The sequence below is a fragment of the Haliotis cracherodii genome, unplaced genomic scaffold (genome assembly GCF_022045235.1).
Source record: "Haliotis cracherodii isolate W230 unplaced genomic scaffold, xgHalCrac1.p SCAF_7, whole genome shotgun sequence".
Classification (NCBI taxonomy): Eukaryota; Metazoa; Mollusca; class Gastropoda; order Lepetellida; family Haliotidae; genus Haliotis; species Haliotis cracherodii.
Genome location: NW_027266330.1, coordinates 7,877,500 through 7,895,942, shown reverse-complemented (window position 1 = coordinate 7,895,942; position 18,443 = coordinate 7,877,500). Strand labels below are relative to the sequence as shown.

The 18,443-nt window shown below is 40.2% G+C and overlaps 1 protein-coding gene across 2 annotated transcripts in view; it reads right to left on the bottom strand.

Annotated features, from left to right (window-relative positions):
- Positions 1 to 2,048: 2,048 nt before the first annotated feature.
- Positions 2,049 to 18,443, bottom strand: part of LOC139447395 (cilia- and flagella-associated protein 300-like) — a 60,827-nt gene continuing 44,432 nt past the window's right edge. For both annotated transcript variants that reach the window (XM_071228724.1, XM_071228723.1), the window contains exon 7: positions 2,049 to 4,562. In XM_071228724.1, the coding sequence (XP_071084825.1) occupies positions 4,434 to 4,562 (129 nt within the window). In that variant the 3' untranslated portion in view covers positions 2,049 to 4,433. The remainder of the gene's footprint in view (positions 4,563 to 18,443) is intronic.

The window sequence follows — 18,443 nt, the reverse complement described above, 5'->3', positions numbered from 1 at the left end:
CAGTATCTGAGCTGCTTTAAAGGGTTGTAATGATCTTAGTCAGCAGTATCTGAGCTGCTTTAAAGGGTTGTAAAGACCTTAGTCAGCAGTATCTCAGCTGCTTTAAAGGGTTGTAAAGACCTTAGTCAGCAGTATCTGAGCTGCTTTAAAGGGTTGTAATGATCTTAGTCAGCAGTATCTGAGCTGCTTTAAAGGGTTGTAAAGATCTTAGTCAGCAGTATCTGAGCTGCTTTAAAGGGCTGTAAAGATCTTAGTCAGCAGTATCTGAGCTGCTTTAAAGGGTTGTAAAGATCTTAGTCAGCAGTATCTGAGCTGCTTTAAAGGGTTGTAATGATCTTAGTCAGCAGTATCCCAGCTGCTTTAAATGGTTGTAATGATCCTAGTCAGCAGTATCTGAGCTGCTTTAAAGGATTGTAATGATCTTAGTCAGCAGTATCTGAGCTGCTTTAAAGGGTTGTAATGATCTTAGTCAGCAGTATCTCAGCTGCTTTAAAGGGTTGTAAAGATCTTAGTCAGCAGTATCTCAGCTGCTTTAAAGGGTTGTAAAGACCTTAGTCAGCAGTATCTGAGCTGCTTTCAAGGGTTGTAAAGATTTTAGTCAGCAGTATCTCAGCTGCTTTAAAGGGTTGTAAAGATCTTAGTCAGCAGTATCTCAGCTGCTTTAAAGGGTTGTAAAGACCTTAGTCAGCAGTATCTCAGCTGCTTTCAAGGGTTGTAAAGATTTTAGTCAGCAGTATCTGAGCTGCTTTCAAGGGTTGTAAAGATTTTAGTCATCAGTATCTCAGCTGCTTTAAAGGGTTGTAATGATCTTAGTCAGCAGTATCTCAGCTGCTTTAAAGGGTTGTAAAGATCTTAGTCAGCAGTATCCCAGCTGCTTTAAAGGGTTGTAAAGATCTTAGTCAGCAGTATCTCAGCTGCTTTAAAGGGTTGTAAAGATCTTAGTCAGCAGTATCTCAGCTGCTTTAAATGGTTGTAAAGACCTTAGTCAGCAGTATCTGAGCTGCTTTAAAGGGTTGTAAAGATTTTAGTCAGCAGTATCTCAGCTGCTTTAAAGGGTTGTAATGATCTTAGTCAGCAGTATCTCAGCTGCTTTAAAGGGTTGTAAAGATCTTAGTCAGCAGTATCTCAGCTGCTTTAAAGGGTTGTAAAGATCTTAGTCAGCAGTATCTCAGCTGCTTTAAATGGTTGTAAAGACCCTAGGCAGCAGTATCTGAGCTGCTTTCAAGGGTTGTAAAGATTTTAGTCAGCAGTATCTCAGCTGTTTTAAAGGGTTATAAAGATCTTAGTCAGCAGTATCTGAGCTGCTTTGAATAGTTGTAATGATCTTAGTCAGCAGTATCTCAGCTGCTTTAAAGGGTTGTAAAGACCTTAGTCAGCAGTATCTGAGCTGCTTTAAATAGTTGTTATGATCTTAGTCAGCAGTATCTGAGCTGCTTTAAAGGGTTGTAAAGACCTTAGTCAGCAGTATCTGAGCTGCTTTAAAGGGTTGTAATGATCTTAGTCAGCAGTATCTCAGCTGCTTTAAAGGGTTGTAATGATCTTAGGCAGCAGTATCTCAGCTGCTTTAAAGGGTTGTAAAGATCTTAGTCAGCAGTATCTGAGCTTCTTTAAAGGGTTGTAAAGACCTTAGTCAGCAGTATCCGAGCTGCTTTAAAGGGTTGTAAAGACCTTAGTCAGCAGTATCTGAGCTGCTTTAAAGGGTTGTAAAGACCTTAGTCAGCAGTATCCGAGCTGCTTTAAAGGGTTGTAAAGACCTTAGTCAGCAGTATCCGAGCTGCTTCAAAGGGTTGTAAAGACCTTAGTCAGCAGTATCTGAGCTGCTTTAAAGGGTTGTAATGATCTTAGTCAGCAGTATCTGAGCTGCTTTAAAGGGTTGTAAAGACCTTAGTCAGCAGTATCTCAGCTACTCTACAGACTGTGAAGAGCTTGATTAGCATAGAGCTGCATATTCAGCAATATTAATGAGCAATATCTCAACAATGTTGCAATCTGAATCAGGCCTAGTAGTGATAAAAACATCAGTGGGTATTTCATATTAAGTGTTTTATTAGAAAAATATACATAACAGGATGAATTTATGTCCATCCTAAAATTTGCTGCAACCATCATGCATCATCGGAACAAACAAAACATGTGAGGGAACACCTGCGATGGACTACGATCAACAGTCACAACTGCATTGTCAGAAATAGAAAGAAATGTGTGTTTGGTGAAAGCCATGAGCATGTGCGAATCACTGACAAACATAGAAACATGATCTGTGCTAATCTGGAACGCAAACTCATTGTCACTGGATTCTGGCATGACCAAGGGACACAACTCTGTACAGCAAATTGCAAGGCTTTTGTAAACTGGGCCAACCATAACCCCTGTGAAGTGAAGAGCTTGGTCGGCAATATCTCAGCTACTGTACAGAGTGTGAAGAGCTGGATCAGCAATCCCAGAAGTGCCTAGTCAGCAATATAGTACTCATTTGTGGACTCCAAACCCCGGCCTTCAACACTTTAACCACAGAGCAACACCATAACCCCTCTGACTAGATAAAAGGAATCATATCAGATTCAATACAAACACTTTTACATGAAGAAGTTTGAAATGCTGTCATCAGGGAAATATTGTAGTCAGAAATACAATTGGGGAAGGCTAACAGCAAAGGTTATGAAAAAATGGTTTGGTTCAATGATTATAGATGAAAACCTAATTATAGATTTGAACATTATCTAGGGACTGTATCATTTATTATAGAGAGGGGGGTTACGTCATAAAAAATATGTTACATAAAATGGGTGTAGGGTCGGCAAAATATGATGCCTAATCCCACTGCCCCCATATAAATGGGCACGCCCTAATATGGAAGGAACTGCATTGCCTGCAAATGTTCTACATGTATGAAGGCCAAAAGTGTAACAAATCTTGAGTGATATCTGAACATGAAGTGATACAGCATGTTGACTTACTTGTCAGCAGTAATATATTGCAATAATTGATTACCTGAAGCTAACGTGTTTGTCTTGCCCAAACACACATCCACTTTAAAAATGCATGCAAAATACAACACTGTCTCAGAGTCAGGCAGAGCTGAAAACTGTAACGCTGAGTCATCTGACTTTATAGTTTGGCGGACCACTAAATACTTAAATCATGCAGCGTAAACACAGTGAGTGGTCATATATATTTCATCAGAATGGCTGCTGTTAAAATCGAAAAATTGTGGCTTTAATAAAATCATCATTGCTGCACACATTAACAAGGTCATAGAAGGAAACTGGCACTTAAGCATGCTTACCACATCTTCACACTGGATATGACATTATTTTGGTTATCATTTCTGGTTTAATATTGTCAGAAATGTTAACTGTGTGGTCACTCACTGTGTGTCAGAGACAGCACCACAACACGGATGGTGTTTTATTCACTTCCCTACATAAAATTAAATCAAAATATTTTAAGAGCCACCAAATACTGTGTAAAAGTGTACAAGGTCTGAATGAGCTGTAGGTCAGTTTGAGCAATGATGATTTATCCAGGAAATGAGCAGACCGGCGAAAAAGTATGTATTTCACCGAAATCAGAATTTGAACCGATTTGGACCAATTCCACTGTATGATCTTCTTTCTATTTCTGACAATATTTCATACCAAATATGGCCCAATGAAGGGAATGAGATGAGACACAATTCAGACTACACTGCAAACAGAACATGGATTATCTGGTGAATAAATAATGAAACATTTCATCAGTATAACACACAACCTCTCATCACCCTACCATCTGCATACACATTTGTTAGTGTTAAATAAGGGGGAAACGATACAATGCAAATCTTGGCCTTCGGTACCATATATTTGTGTCTGTATTGTGATACAGAACAGTACTATACACATTTTTACATAAGTAACAAAAGAACAACCGTATGCTGCTACACGAGGTGTGTGCTGTTTATAAACTTGATGGCCTACAGATAGAACAGGCTTCAACATTGCTAATACCATTGACTCTCATGTAAGTCATGTGTGTTTTCATTTTTTATACATATTTTGTGCTTCTGGGGCATTGAGATAGAATTCATATCGTGAGCAGGGTATGGGGATACGTATCGTAGCATCACAATATTCCTGCTTTATGGCGGCGGTCTGTAAATAATTGAATCTGGACCAGACAATCCAGTGATTGACATCATAACCATCAATCTCTGCAATTGTGACACGATGACATTCATCAACGAAGTCAGCGAGCCTGACCACCCGATGCTGTTAGTCACCTCTTACGATAAGCATGGGTTAGAAAGTTTGTTACAAGGAAGAGAAGTCAAGTTCATGTCAAAAGACTGACACCTATTTTAACAGTGTGGCCTAATCTGGTTGTGTAGATGGCTTTGTACTGAAGTGGTGTTGTGTCCAGTCATTGATTGGGGTATGTCCACGTCCAGTTCCTCAGTAGACACTGCTGCCGAACTTGTGGAAGAGAACTGTGACATGTCTCTTGAGTGGGTCCACCACCAGGTAGGAGAAGTTCTGTTCGTGGTGGGTGTCGGCTGGGTAGTACATGTTCTCCTTCTCATCCTGCAGAAAAAGCATACAGGGCATTACAACGATGCGGACCTGACTCACACCTCACACAGCATTACAGCAATGTGGACCTGACTCACACCTGACACAGCATTACATCAATGTGGATGTGACTCACACAGCATTACATCAATGTGGATGTGACTCACACAGCATTACATCAATGTGGACCTGACTCACACCTCACACAGCATTACATCAATGTGGACCTGACTCACACCTCACACAGCATTACAGCAACGTGGACCTGACTCACACCTGACACAGCATTACAGCAATGTGGACCTGACTCACACCTGACACAGCATTACAGCAATGTGGATGTGACTCACACCTCACACAGCATTACAACAATGTGGACCTGACTCACACAGCATTACAGCAATGTGAACCTGACTCACACCTCACACAGCATTACAGCGATGTGGACCTGACTCACACCTCACACAGCATTACAACAATGTGAACCTGACTCACACCTCACACAGCATTACATCAATGTGGACCTGACTCACACCTCACACAGCATTACATCAATGTGGACCTGACTCACACCTCACACAGCATTACATCAATGTGGACCTGACTCACACCTCACACAGCATTACAGCAACATGGACCTGACTCACACCTGACACAGCATTACATCAATGTGGACCTGACTCACACCTCACACAGCATTACAGCAATGTGGATGTGACTCACACCTCACACAGCATTACAACAATGTGGACCTGACTCACACCTCACACAGCATTACATCAACTTGGACCTGAGTCACACCTCACAGCATTACATCAATGTGGACCTGACTCACACCTCACACAGCATTACAGCAATGTGGACCTGACTCACACCTCACACAGCATTACAGCAATGTGGATGTGACTCACACCTCACACAGCATTACATCAACTTGGACCTGACTCACACCTCACACAGCATTACATCAACTTGGACTTGAGTCACACCTCACACAGCATTACAACAATGTGGACCTGACTCACACCTCACACAGCATTACATCAACTTGGACCTGAGTCACACCTCACACAGCATTACATCAATGTGGACCTGACTCCCACCTCACACAGCATTACATCAATGTGGATGTGACTCACACAGCATTACAGCAATGTGGACCAGACTCACACCTGACACAGCATTACAACATTGTACACCTGACTCACACAGCAAGCATACAGGGCATTACAACATTGTGGACCTGACTCACACCACCAACAGCAAACATAACCCTGTACTGGAAACAAAGGGACAATACAGTCTGCCACAGAAACTACATTGTTGCAATGAGCAAGACAAACACATCAACTGCTTCATGTGCTGTGTTCTAATTTCACTGTAATCTGTCATTGTACTGTCACTAGTCAGGACTCCATGGTGCTACCTGTACACTGCATTATGCCTTTTAAACCATACACAGCCCTTTTTGGGGGTAAATAAAAGACGACTTTTATTTTTGTTTGTATCGTTAAGACTAAAATCTAAAGAGAAATTAATTCACAACAGACTTTTCCCTACAGAATCGTGTGGCAAAATGGCAGAAATGTTGAAGTGACGAAGCACCCATATATCTCAATAAGTATCGCACTGCAGATACCTGTATTACAATATACTGCAATACAATATTTCTGCCAATACAGTCTTTGTCATTATACTGTAATTATACTGGTTTTATTCTCATGGGCAACATGACTGAAAGGCTGCCAATCAACTGAGTATGTGTGCATTCAAAAGGACATAAAGGATGTACAGCATAATCTGTTCTCCAAAAACATTCATTTTCTGTTGCAATCTACTCCACCACAATGGAGGGTTTTTTAAAAGAATATATTTAGGCTCATAGTCATAGTTGTAAAAAAAGTACCTGGATGTGCAGTTGTAGCTGAAACAATATCCAGTTTCCATACAAAATCCCAACTCACAGCCCCACCCTCAAATTTCATCTGTCTCTAAGCATAAATGTCAAGGGGTACTCATCATAGACCTCAATTAAAATAAATTATTTAGATGGTGCTATTTTCAAATACCAGAGCAGCATTAAACTTCTATACCTCAGGTCACCCTTTAATCAAACAATGCAGCTCCACAACAGTCCTTAGACAGGGGTGTTCAATAATTATGCCCGACTTGCCCAACTGTTATAATAAAGTACCGGCAAGTGGGAAAATATAAATTTGTTGCCCTTATGAAAATGAATGAAAATCTGAAAAAGACTGACAGAGTTCAATTCTCTACAAGGGATCTGTGTAAGAAGAACATTTCTGGTGTCTCTTACTGTCACATTACAGGAAATTGCCAAAGATCTCTGTAAAACCTCCCAACTCACTCACTATGAGCTATCAGTGACTGGAGTGTTGCAAATCTTCAGATTTTACAAACTGTTACAAATTAAGACCATGTAAACATGTAAAAAAGTAATTTCCTTGCAAGTTGTTGAGGAAAGTCATAATTTGTTGCAAGATTGAGTAGGCTGTCACACCCGACCTCCTCACCTGTCTCAATGATAAGTCACCTGGGAATAAATCCTCACAAACAAACCTGGCAAGATGCAGGGCTTAGTCAGGGCACATATTAGGACATGTTACAAAGTCTGTATCTCGTGCGGTGCTTGTAGCTATGTTACCCAAAGTCCACTTGTTTCAGCCTAGTGACTAAGGGAAGGTGGACAAACCTTGGACGTTCTCTGCATGTAAGTTATTAGAGTCACTGTAGAAACAATCTACGTGTAGTTATACCACACCTGTTATATTTTGTTTCGCATATTTTTAGTTTACAGGTTTTTTTATTGTATTAATCAACTGAACAAAGGTTAGGCAAATGTAATGTTAATTTGATTTGCTTTTCTCAGTTCAGTAATTCTGTTAGAAACAGATGGCATTGGGGCAGTTTCATGAATTTTATTTCCATTATCATTACCACATCTGAAAGAAATTCTTCAGGATATTTGGGATGCCTTGTCTAGCATGACTTTACTACTAGCTATGGCTAGTGTAATCTGGAAAGTGTAAAATAAATAATGTGTAACCTAACACCATGGTTTTCCCTTGACCTACAAATCAAAGTGTCCAGGGTACCCCAATAATCAATTTCAAGTGTCCATACAGGCAATAGTACAGGAGGGTCGACCCGTGAAGATACGGGGTAGAATAGGTCTTCAGAAACCCATGCTTGCTGTAAAAGGCGACTATGCTTGTCGTAAGAGGTGACTGACGGGATCGGGTGGTCAGGCTCGCTGACTTGGGTGATGCATGTCATCGATCCCAATTGCGTGGATCGATGCTCATGAAATCAATCACTGGATTGTCTGGTCCAGACTCGATTATTTACAGACCGCTGTCATATAGCTGGAATATTGCTGAGTGCTGCGTAAAACAACAAACCAAAACCAAAACCAAAACCAAAACCAATAGGAGGGTCCAGTAAAGTAACGAAAAGGTGTAGCTCAAAGTACTGTAACATGTACTTTATTTATACTTTAATATGTACACTTTATTTATTTCCTGCGTCCATTCTAGACATTTGTGCAAATGACGTGCATTTCTGCTGTGAGTAAACCCAGTTTACACTGTTAGAATACTGTACAGTGAAGCCTTCCTCACTTGAATGCCTCAACTAGACAATATGATAACTATTATCAATATCAGCAAACTGTTTGTCTCATACTCCTGTTAACTTGATGTACAACTGATGGTCCCAGGACTTCGAAACAAGGTTTCAGAGTGTAGGTCAACATTACATTTATACCATGTCTACTGTGGATCATCTTCCTGATGCAAGGGCGTTAGTAAAACTAGGCTGGAATTCTGGAGTTACATTTTGGCTGGACATCTGAGTCTATTCATAGTCCAATCAAAATTGCATTATGAACTAGGCATCCGGTTCGTAAACATGGATTTCAACGTGAAGACATTTTTTGACTTCAGGATTTGCAAAGCATCTGTATCGTCAACTGGGCGTTGACAGAAATTTGGCAAATCTTTTCAGGTTTTTGTTCAAGGTGCTCAAGGATTTGATGCACTTTGCGGGTAAGGCACGTTTTATTACAATATACATCTTGATTATCAATCAGATAGTCTTCACTGGGCGCCACAAATTTGTTTGAAGCAAATGCAAGTTATATGAGAGATGGATCTGATTGGTCAATAAGAGGGACATAGAAGGGACATAACTCATAATAGCCACTGGTGGTGCTACAATCGAACCTGGGAATTCCAGCCTAGTTCGGCAAGGATATACATACTGTGTGCCGTGGGATGCACGATAATATTCATTGTATCTACAGCGCATCAAGAGCAGTTATGGGTATCTGTCATTTCATCCAACAAGCATGACCTCTGTCCACACGATCATTGAATTATTCCAGACTCAAAAGTAATTATCTAAACATAAAATACACTAAACCATTTCATTACTTTACAGGACGTTCATATTGCCTGCAAAGACCCTAGAATTACTTATTGGGGGTCACTTTTTCACCCCCACTTTTGTAAATCAAGGTAACACCCTCCACACACAGAAATACAGACAGCTGATACTGAGCTAGACAAACACATCAACTGCTTTATGTGCTAATTTCACTGTAATCTGTCATTGTACTGTCACTAGTCAGGACTCCCTGCTGCAACCTGTAGACTGCAATATGCCTTTTAAACCATACAGTCTTTTTTCTATGTTCAAGTACTTTGGGTAAAAAAAAAGACAAGTTTTGTCATTTTTTGTAGCATTTGACTAAAATCTACACAGAAATTGATTCACTACTGACTTTTCCCTACGGAATTGTGTGGGTGGCAAAATGCAGATATGTGGAAGTGACGAAGCACCCATATACAGCAATAAGTATCGCACTGCAGATACCTGTATTACAATATACTGCAATACAATATTTCTGCCAATACAGTCTTTGTCATTATACTGTAGTTATACTGGTTTTAATCTCATGGGCAACACGACTGAAGGGCTGCTAATCAATTGAGTATTTGTGCATTCAAAAGTACATAAAGGATATAGAGCATAATCTGTTCTCCAAAAACATTCATTTTCTGTTGCAATCTACTCCATCACAATGGAGTATGTATTAGAGCACACAGTTGGTGACCAGTACTGAAATTGTGCAACACTGAATCACACTTTCATGGGATATTACTAATAGCAGGTTTCAACATATCTACTTTGTACAAAGTGTGGAATGAAAGTCTGATTCTTAGCACTGTAGAGATTATAATATTAAGCCTGCGTCTTGCCCCAAGTTGTGTATTGCAATATATTGTGATACAGGTACCTGTATTCTGATTTATCATCCAAAACTGGCTCCCACAGGAGATATGGCTTGGATGAGATCAAGCAATATCTACACTGTAGATATCGCTGCAATGAAATTACATCACAATGCTTTGCAGACAATTGTGACATCACTGGTTACCATGACGTCACAATCAAATGACATCACCAATGACTCTGCTACTGAAGCTGTTAGCAGTACTTTTTACACTGAAGACACTGCTAGTTACTGTCTACAAATTGAAAAAGTTGGAAGAATGATGTTGGATGATAAATAAAATCTCACCCTTGTGTCTTTTGATATCAAATATATCAACATTCATTGATAAAAGTGGCAAAAATCCTTGGCATACCTCGAAATTTTTACACTTTTATCAACACGTGTTGATATATTTGATATCAAAAGACACTCGGTGAGATTCTCTATATGTATTATGATATACTGGGAGCTAAAGTGTTTGACAGTGATTATATTAACACTGATTGTACATGCAGATTCTATTCCTTCATATGAAAGTAAATATTACTTTTGGTCAGTCATTGTTATTTTGTAGTCATGGATACAATAACAATGTGATAGAAAAATAACTTTTGTTAATCAATTTTGAAAGGAAACATCATTGTGAATGATTTTCTGTCTAGAATTAAAGTTAAATGATACAAAGAATAACAAAACTTGTTAGATTTTATTTTAACCAATATACTGGAACACAGAAAAAATATTGCAATACGAGTTCATGGTTAGAGAAGATGGCAATACCTTGCAGTCGTATGAAGGTCACAGCGTTGATAGCAGTAAAAACTGATTTAAGATGTAAGTAAGTCATTCTTTGTTGAATGTGATGCTCTTCAGCATTGCTATGACCTGGCAGATGTCAGCCACATTGCTATGAACTGACAGTCTGCCCTGACATAAGTACAGGCAGGTGTCTCTCGGGCCATACTGGCAGACCCAACACACACTTCAGGGATAGGTATTTTTATCACGTGTGCCCCAGGGCAGTCATAAAGACGTTCAGGGAGTCCTACACGATATAAATCTTCCAACTGGAGGGGGCACGGGTGGCCCAGTCGTCTAAGGCGCTGCGATTCGCTGTGCAGAGTTGCGTCCCTTGGGCACGCCAGAAACCTATGATTGTGGGTTTGAATCCTGGTTCGCCCCGATTATGTTTCTAGGTTTGTCAGCACCATACCCGTGCTCGTGGGTTTCACCGAACTGGTAAACGTCTAAGACCTGCGTCACTTTGGGCTTTCCTCATACATTAAGCTGACACGCCGCGATATAACTGGAATACTGTTAAAAGCGACGTTAAACCCAACTCACTCACTCCAACTGGAAGAAAACTCTTGATGCATATTCAAACTCAGTGAATGTCATCCACCATGAGCTAATAATAAGCAGTTCTAACTTGAAAACAAATCCCCTTCATTTTCTCCGAGATTGACAATGCCGTTGAAAAAAAAAATACATAAAATACATGGGGGTGTCAGCAAAATATGATAGTGTCTTGAGACCAATCTCACTACCCCTCCACCCCCCCCCCCCCCCCCCCCCATCCAAATGCTAATTGACCTGCCTCCCTTTTGACATCTGAGGGATATAAATATATGCATTCCCAGTAATGTTCTCGGATTGATCTTATGATCTTTAAAGTTTCCACTGGTAACAAAAGGTCATCATACAATCTATATTCGACGAAACTGCTAAAAGTGCAAGACATTCTTAATACCTTGAGGAGGACGCGTATAGAAGCCTAAAGGTCAGTGAAGAATTTCTGATGATACAGCAATTCATGTATGATAAATTGTCCTTGTGAATCAGGCTTGCATGAGCACATTCTGGGCTGGGAGTGGATGCACGTTCCAGGGTGCATTGCACTTAAAGAGCCGTGTATGTGCTAGTGCGTGTTAATGTGTGTGTGTTAATGTGAGTGTGTTGGTGTTTGTGTTCGTGTGTGTAGCTTTGGACTCTGGTCACTCAAAACACACCAACAAACTAAAGGGTATCACATAAAGTATTGCAGCGCCAGACAAGGTAACAACAAGTACCATCTTTTAACATCTTTTGGTATGACGTCGGCCAGGGATCGAACACTTAGTCTCTCCAGGCGGACGCTTTACCACTAGACCACAGAGGTGGTCTAATGTCTAATAGACTTGTGGTGATATAGTTGGTATAGAAAGACACTCAAGTGAGATTCTCCATATCTGATGAGTCTCCTGTATTACGCAGATAACAAAATCAAATTTGTGAAAACCAAATTTTGATTATTCTGCACTCAATTCTGGGAACTTTTATGCCTGCTTTTTGTGAATTTCGTAGTTTTACACCTGTTGGGCAGGCATTTTCATCATAAACCTAAATCACTAGTGTAAACATACAGACATGCACTTTTGGTAATCAGTGATAAAAAACTCAACTGAACATCAAAATAAAATAGATATCCATTTACATGTCTAAAACCAACTTTCGACTCACATGTTAAAATTCTGCAGTTTATTTGATGAATTATGCAGGAGATAAATGCAAATGTTCGGAACAAAATGTGATTTTCTGCAAGAAAGGTACATTTCTGCACCGCATGGGTGTTTCTGCAAAATATTCTGTGACTGCAGAATGCCGGAACACAGCCGTGGACAGATATATTCAAATCCTGGAAGTTAGCTAGTCTGCACCAGGCAAATGAGCACTTGACAGTCGCGCTGTACATTGACACACAAACTGTCAGTCACCCTATCACCAGTTTATCCTTGCTTCAAGGTGAAACAATGACAGAGGCTGCCCTAGAATTAGGACAAAAGATGTTTGGGATAAAAATAATCCCTGGGTGTTGCTACAGTGATACAGAAGACTGATCTATTACAGACGCCTCATTAAACAATATTTATTTGTCCATTATCATTTAAAAAATATGACACCTCGATGGTGACCTATTTCATAACTGAACTGGTAATATCCTGTCTGTAGTGGCTGTCTGTGGTTTAATCCTTTAGCAGTTTATACAGTTAATCTTCTTCAGCATTGTAATATATTATTGGTGTATGCACTCTGTGACTTTTTAAAGTACCGAATACACCATGATACGTTTTTTAAGTCAACCCTAAGTTTTTAGGAGCCAATATATATCTTAAACAGATATTGTCGCCAGTAATGTATACTTTTAGGAAGCTAAGTGGTAAGCAAGAGATAAATTTAGGTTGCCTGTCATGGACTTTTGTCGCATTTGGCCACCAAAATAGTCGCTACTTAGAGGGCTGGCCATGATACAAAACATCAGTTTACAACCCCTGTATCACTATACATGCGATACATTACAATAGAAATGTAGAAACATGTGAACAATAACAGGCACTGTCACACAACCAGCTTATGTAGATTAGATATTTACTGATTGGCTATAAAAATTATACAATTCACATTGCCCTCAAGCCTATGTTTCTGGCCCACAAAATCCCATCCTGAATTTCTGAAATTTGAAATGAAATGAGTCTGGGATGTGATAGAAAGAATAAAAGTACTGTATTGGGATACGAAAGGTATTGCACCCATGGTATCGAGTTATGTATCGGATCGCGATCCCCAGCATATTGCTACACCTCTAGAGCCTATCAGCTGCCTCCCCGACAAGCTGAAAATATTGCCAATGTGAAGTTACAATTCTAACTGACTCATATGACAAGCATGGGTTGCTGAAGACTAATTCTAACCCAGATCTTCATAGGGTTATAAGGTGAGTGAGTGAGTATGGTTTTACACTGCTTTTCGCAATACCCCGGTATTCCAGCAATATGACGGCAGGGAACACCTGAAATGGGCTTCACACATTGTACCCATGTCGGGAATCAAACCCGGTTCTTCGGCGTGACAAGCAAACGCTTAAACGACTAGGCTACCCGACTGCCTAGGGTTATAAGGATACTGATGCAGTTTTTGATGATGTTGGTTTGGTTGGTTGGTTGGTTGGTACTGGCACATTTCATAACACTGTTACAATTAGACACAGCTCAGGAACTCATTGTCTCCAATCAAGTCAGGAATAGCCAGTGGATATTAAGCGGATCACTGGGGACAACTCGAGATTTATTTCATGTGAGAGACAAAACAATGATTGATGAAGCATAGATGACCACACCATCCGCTCCACAGACCAGACCTGTGAAGATCCGGGGTAGAATAGGTCTTCAGTACCCCATGCTTGTATCCCCGTGAAGATTCCGGGGTAGAATAGGTCTTCAGCAACCCACGCTTGTATCCCCCCGTGAAGATTCCGGGGTAGAATAGGTCTTCAGCAACCCACGCTTGTATCCCCGTGAAGATTCCGGGGTAGAATAGGTCTTCAGCAACCAATGCTTGCCATAAAAGGCGACTATGCTTGTCGTAAGAGGCGACTAACAGCAGTGGGTGGTCAGGCTTGCCGACTTGGTTGAGTCATGTCATCATTCCCAATTTTGTGGATCGATGCTCATGATATTAATGAGTGGATTGTCTGGCCCAGACTCTATTATTTACAGACCGCCGTCATATAGGTTGAATATTGCTGAGTGCGGCATTAAACAAAAAAACAACCAACCAACCCTCCACAGACCAGGTGACCGTCCCCACTGGCTGACCGGTGTAGATTGATAGTATCATGGCTTCATCTCCTGCAGCATCCAATTGTCAGCTTAGCCAATCATTAACACTTGATCATTGTGTCCGGGGGATGGTGTTTCCGGCCTTATTGGCAAACACTTGTCTCCGATGTTGCAAAGGAAGATCATTTAGCCCCAATCAATCTCCCAGGCTGAGGGAGTCTCCTGAGGTGATTCTGAGATAGGCGCGTGGTTATTTCTGGACTGCAATGGTTGGATGATAGGCATCTCTGAGGGAAGTTGAGTGATGGAGCCATTGGTGCACCCTGTCTATTGGAAATAATCGATGGTATTGGGATCTACAACATCATCTGCGGTAGAAACTAACAGTTTTACTCCACTAGTCCTTATAATGATAACATGTAGCAAAACCTGTAACCTACTAGTCCTTATGATACCTTAACTATTGGGCAGTTTGGCAAGGACTATAGGACTAGTGCCAATTTCTACACTGCACTATGAGGTATTTCTGGTCTGTTTGTTCAACTAGCTCACAACAGATTGCCCAATAGAGATTTCAGTCGGGTGGGGATTTACTCATCGACATTGTTGTTGCCTGATTGTGAATATCAAAGGTATCATATAGCTTCATGTATGAAAATAGAATCAGTGGTCTTTTTCAAACCAACTCCCAGACAGTTACATAAAGAACCAAGGAAAGTGACATTAGGGGGACTTTTAGGGACTGGTCATTTATTAGAAAGGGAAGGGGTTTGGGGGATTTGGGGGTTGGGGGGTTGGGGGTTGTGGGTTGGGGGTGCGATTAAGGCAGGTACATGTCAAAATGTCGCTCCTATATTTTCAACGAACAAGTCACAATCTTGATCATTATTTAGGGAATAGTCATTCATTATAGGGAGGGTTTGTTTGTTGTTGACGGCGGTCTGACGGGGGGGGGGGGGGGCGCTCAAACATCCTGAGGGTTCTGAAAACAGGCAAATAACCAAGTCAACAAGTCTGACTGCCCAATCCATTAAGTTGCCTCTCACAACAAGCATAGGTATAAGTCTCTGGTTTGTCGGCCCAAATACACTGCTGAGGCGGGCATTAAACAATGGCAGTAATAAATCTTTGACAACTAAATAAAACTATGCCCAAAACATTACAGTATATCGAGGCAGAAAAAAAAAATCAGTGTTATTGTGTAGAAAGAGATCATGGAAAGATCTGCAGAAAATGTAACTTACAGCAGAATTGCAGAAAAATTGCAGGTTTCCCATTTTTCATCAATCAATACACTCTTTTTCTATATATTCAAACTGTTTTATTAAAACTTGAGTGATGCCCAGACATTTAACATGCAGTTCGAACATACAACATTTTAATCCTACAGTTAAACAAAATATGAAATAATTAGTTCTCACTTTCACATGTTCTTGTGATGTAATGACCTCATAAACATCTGACCATAAACAGATGACAGTGACGCTATGATTCTTTTTTTGCAAAATCTTATGTCTTTAAATGTCCAAATGCAAAAGATTAAAATTGAAAAAATAATGAATTAGTTTCTATTATTTTTTATAGAAATATTGTTATGTTTTTACCGCAGAATTTACCGCAGAATTGCACAATTTTATCCACAGAAATTTGGTAATTTATTAGTATAATCATTCATATAATATATAATATTCTTATCAGTGTAAACTACCTCAACACGATCTCTACCAGAGATAATGTCAAGTGACAAGTGTGTGCTGGTACAATCAAGTTCTTGAACCTTACCTTTACATTTTACAGGTTTCATCCAAGATACAGTATTATTTATTCATCAGTTCTGACACAAACTCCACCTTCCAAATAATTTTATCAGACCCAGCAACCATTATATAATCCCCACTATTTCAAGTAATGAAGTCATTCATGAAACCTCAGCTGAGAATGACACCCGGTTCCACCACAAACTCAATATCCGGCCGATTTATGCAATTCTGACATGACTCAATCCGGCACAATGCCATTGGCCTGACAACGACAGGGGAAGATGTAAATATGAACATCGGCGGCAGACTCTCAGCGCTGTGGAAATGGCCTATTGATTTTACAGAGCAGAAAAAAGCAGGTGGACTCAGTAGTGGAATACTGGCAGTGAGTCAATGAGATCAGTCATGTGACTCCCAATCTGACTCATTCACAACTGTGGACGTACGTCATGGGAACGAAAAGCTCGGTCATCCAGGTAATGACATGATTACACACATCTGACCGACATGGAGGTTGTGTCTGGCTGGAGGCTATAGGTATTACACATAGACTTTGGCGCCAATGTTTATATTTTCCGTTTCAGTAATTTATTGATCTGGCTTTCAAGCATGTTGCTGTGGTAAAGCAGTTCTGAATATGTCCCAGGCGGCAGCATCTATGGAATTTGGGGGCATGTGCGTATGTACTAGGGGAGATAGGTCTGTACTTTCATGTACAGAGTCCATGTCGGCGTGACATCAGTGCTTCCAGACCTAGGTCTTCTGGACACTCAAAGACATCCTGGAACCAGCTGGGGCCAGGTCAAGGGTCAAGGCCATGACAGGACCTTATTTTATCACTCTACAACTAACAGGTTTTTGGGTCCATTATTGGAAATAGACCCCAGAGATTGATGTTTTTTTCCCAAGGTGATTCCTACTGGAATCTGCCAGTGGTGAATGATGTACCCAGTGTGTCTCATACTCAAATGTGGATCTATTAAAGTCTGATATCACACAGCAGTGAGAAGAACGTAAATATGACACAAGCTGTTTCAGTAAGTATGTATGTTTTCAGCATCATTTGACTTACTTTGCCAACATTAAGCTCTTGACTGGATTAATCAAGCCTCGTAGAAGATGTTTAATCATATGTTTTTTCAGAGCATTTAAGGTTCTGAAAAGATATGGTGATACTTTTTAACAGAAACTCCATTGTCTTGATATATATGGTGACACCACATTAACAGACACTCCATTAACTTGTTCAATAACTAAAATAATGAATAATATGTTCGTTGCAGAAACTATATCAGTCTGTTATTGACAGGGATAGAAATTAGCACTAGCCCACTAGGCTGAACCTGTGTTTCAATAGTGATAAAGGTATCCCAAAGGCAAGTAGAATTTTGAACCCTTTCTATATGTTACCACTAATCAGTCTGGTATACTTTCTAATACTTGAGCGCCTCCGTGGTCTAATGGTAGAGCATCCACCCGGAGAGCGGAAAGTCCGGGGTTGATCCCCAGCCGCGTCATACCAAAAGACATTAATAGATGGTACTTGTTGTTACCCTGTCTGGCGCTCGGCATTAAGGGGATAAAACAAGGACTGGTCAGCTCGGAGTCAGTATACTGTGTGTGAGTGGGGTATTCATGTTAAACTGCGGCATGGTATCTCAGTGTGCTAGCACTATAATTCAGTCCAGACTTGTACAAGCAGCCACACACACACACATACACGTGCATGCATGACGCTATATTAGTGCAATAATCTTGGACGCGACATTAAACTACATTTCACCTCACCTCGCCTACTAAAACTTAATTCTATCCCTGGTTGATGCTCTACTTTTCGTGTAGTATGGTTAAATCATATATGTTGTTGGGTGTCCCTATCTCTTTCACTGTATATCTATTGCCATATACCGCCATGAATGTGTGTTAGGATCTATGATAGAAGTACATTTTCCTGTACATGTAAATAAGTTGACACTAAATAAAGATCAAAACATTAAAACCTGTCAGATGTTTTGGTCAAAAGTGAATATTTGGGACACAGCTTCTTATTTTAATAGATAACTTAGTATTCTGGAAAAGTACTTCCAAATGTATCTTGTTTATTTGTTTGTTGTTTAATGTTGCACTCAGCAATATTCCAGCTGTATGATGGTGGTCTGTAAATAATCAAGTCTGAAAATCCAGTGATTGATATCATGAGCATCGAATTGCGATACGAAAACAATGCATCAGCAAGGGT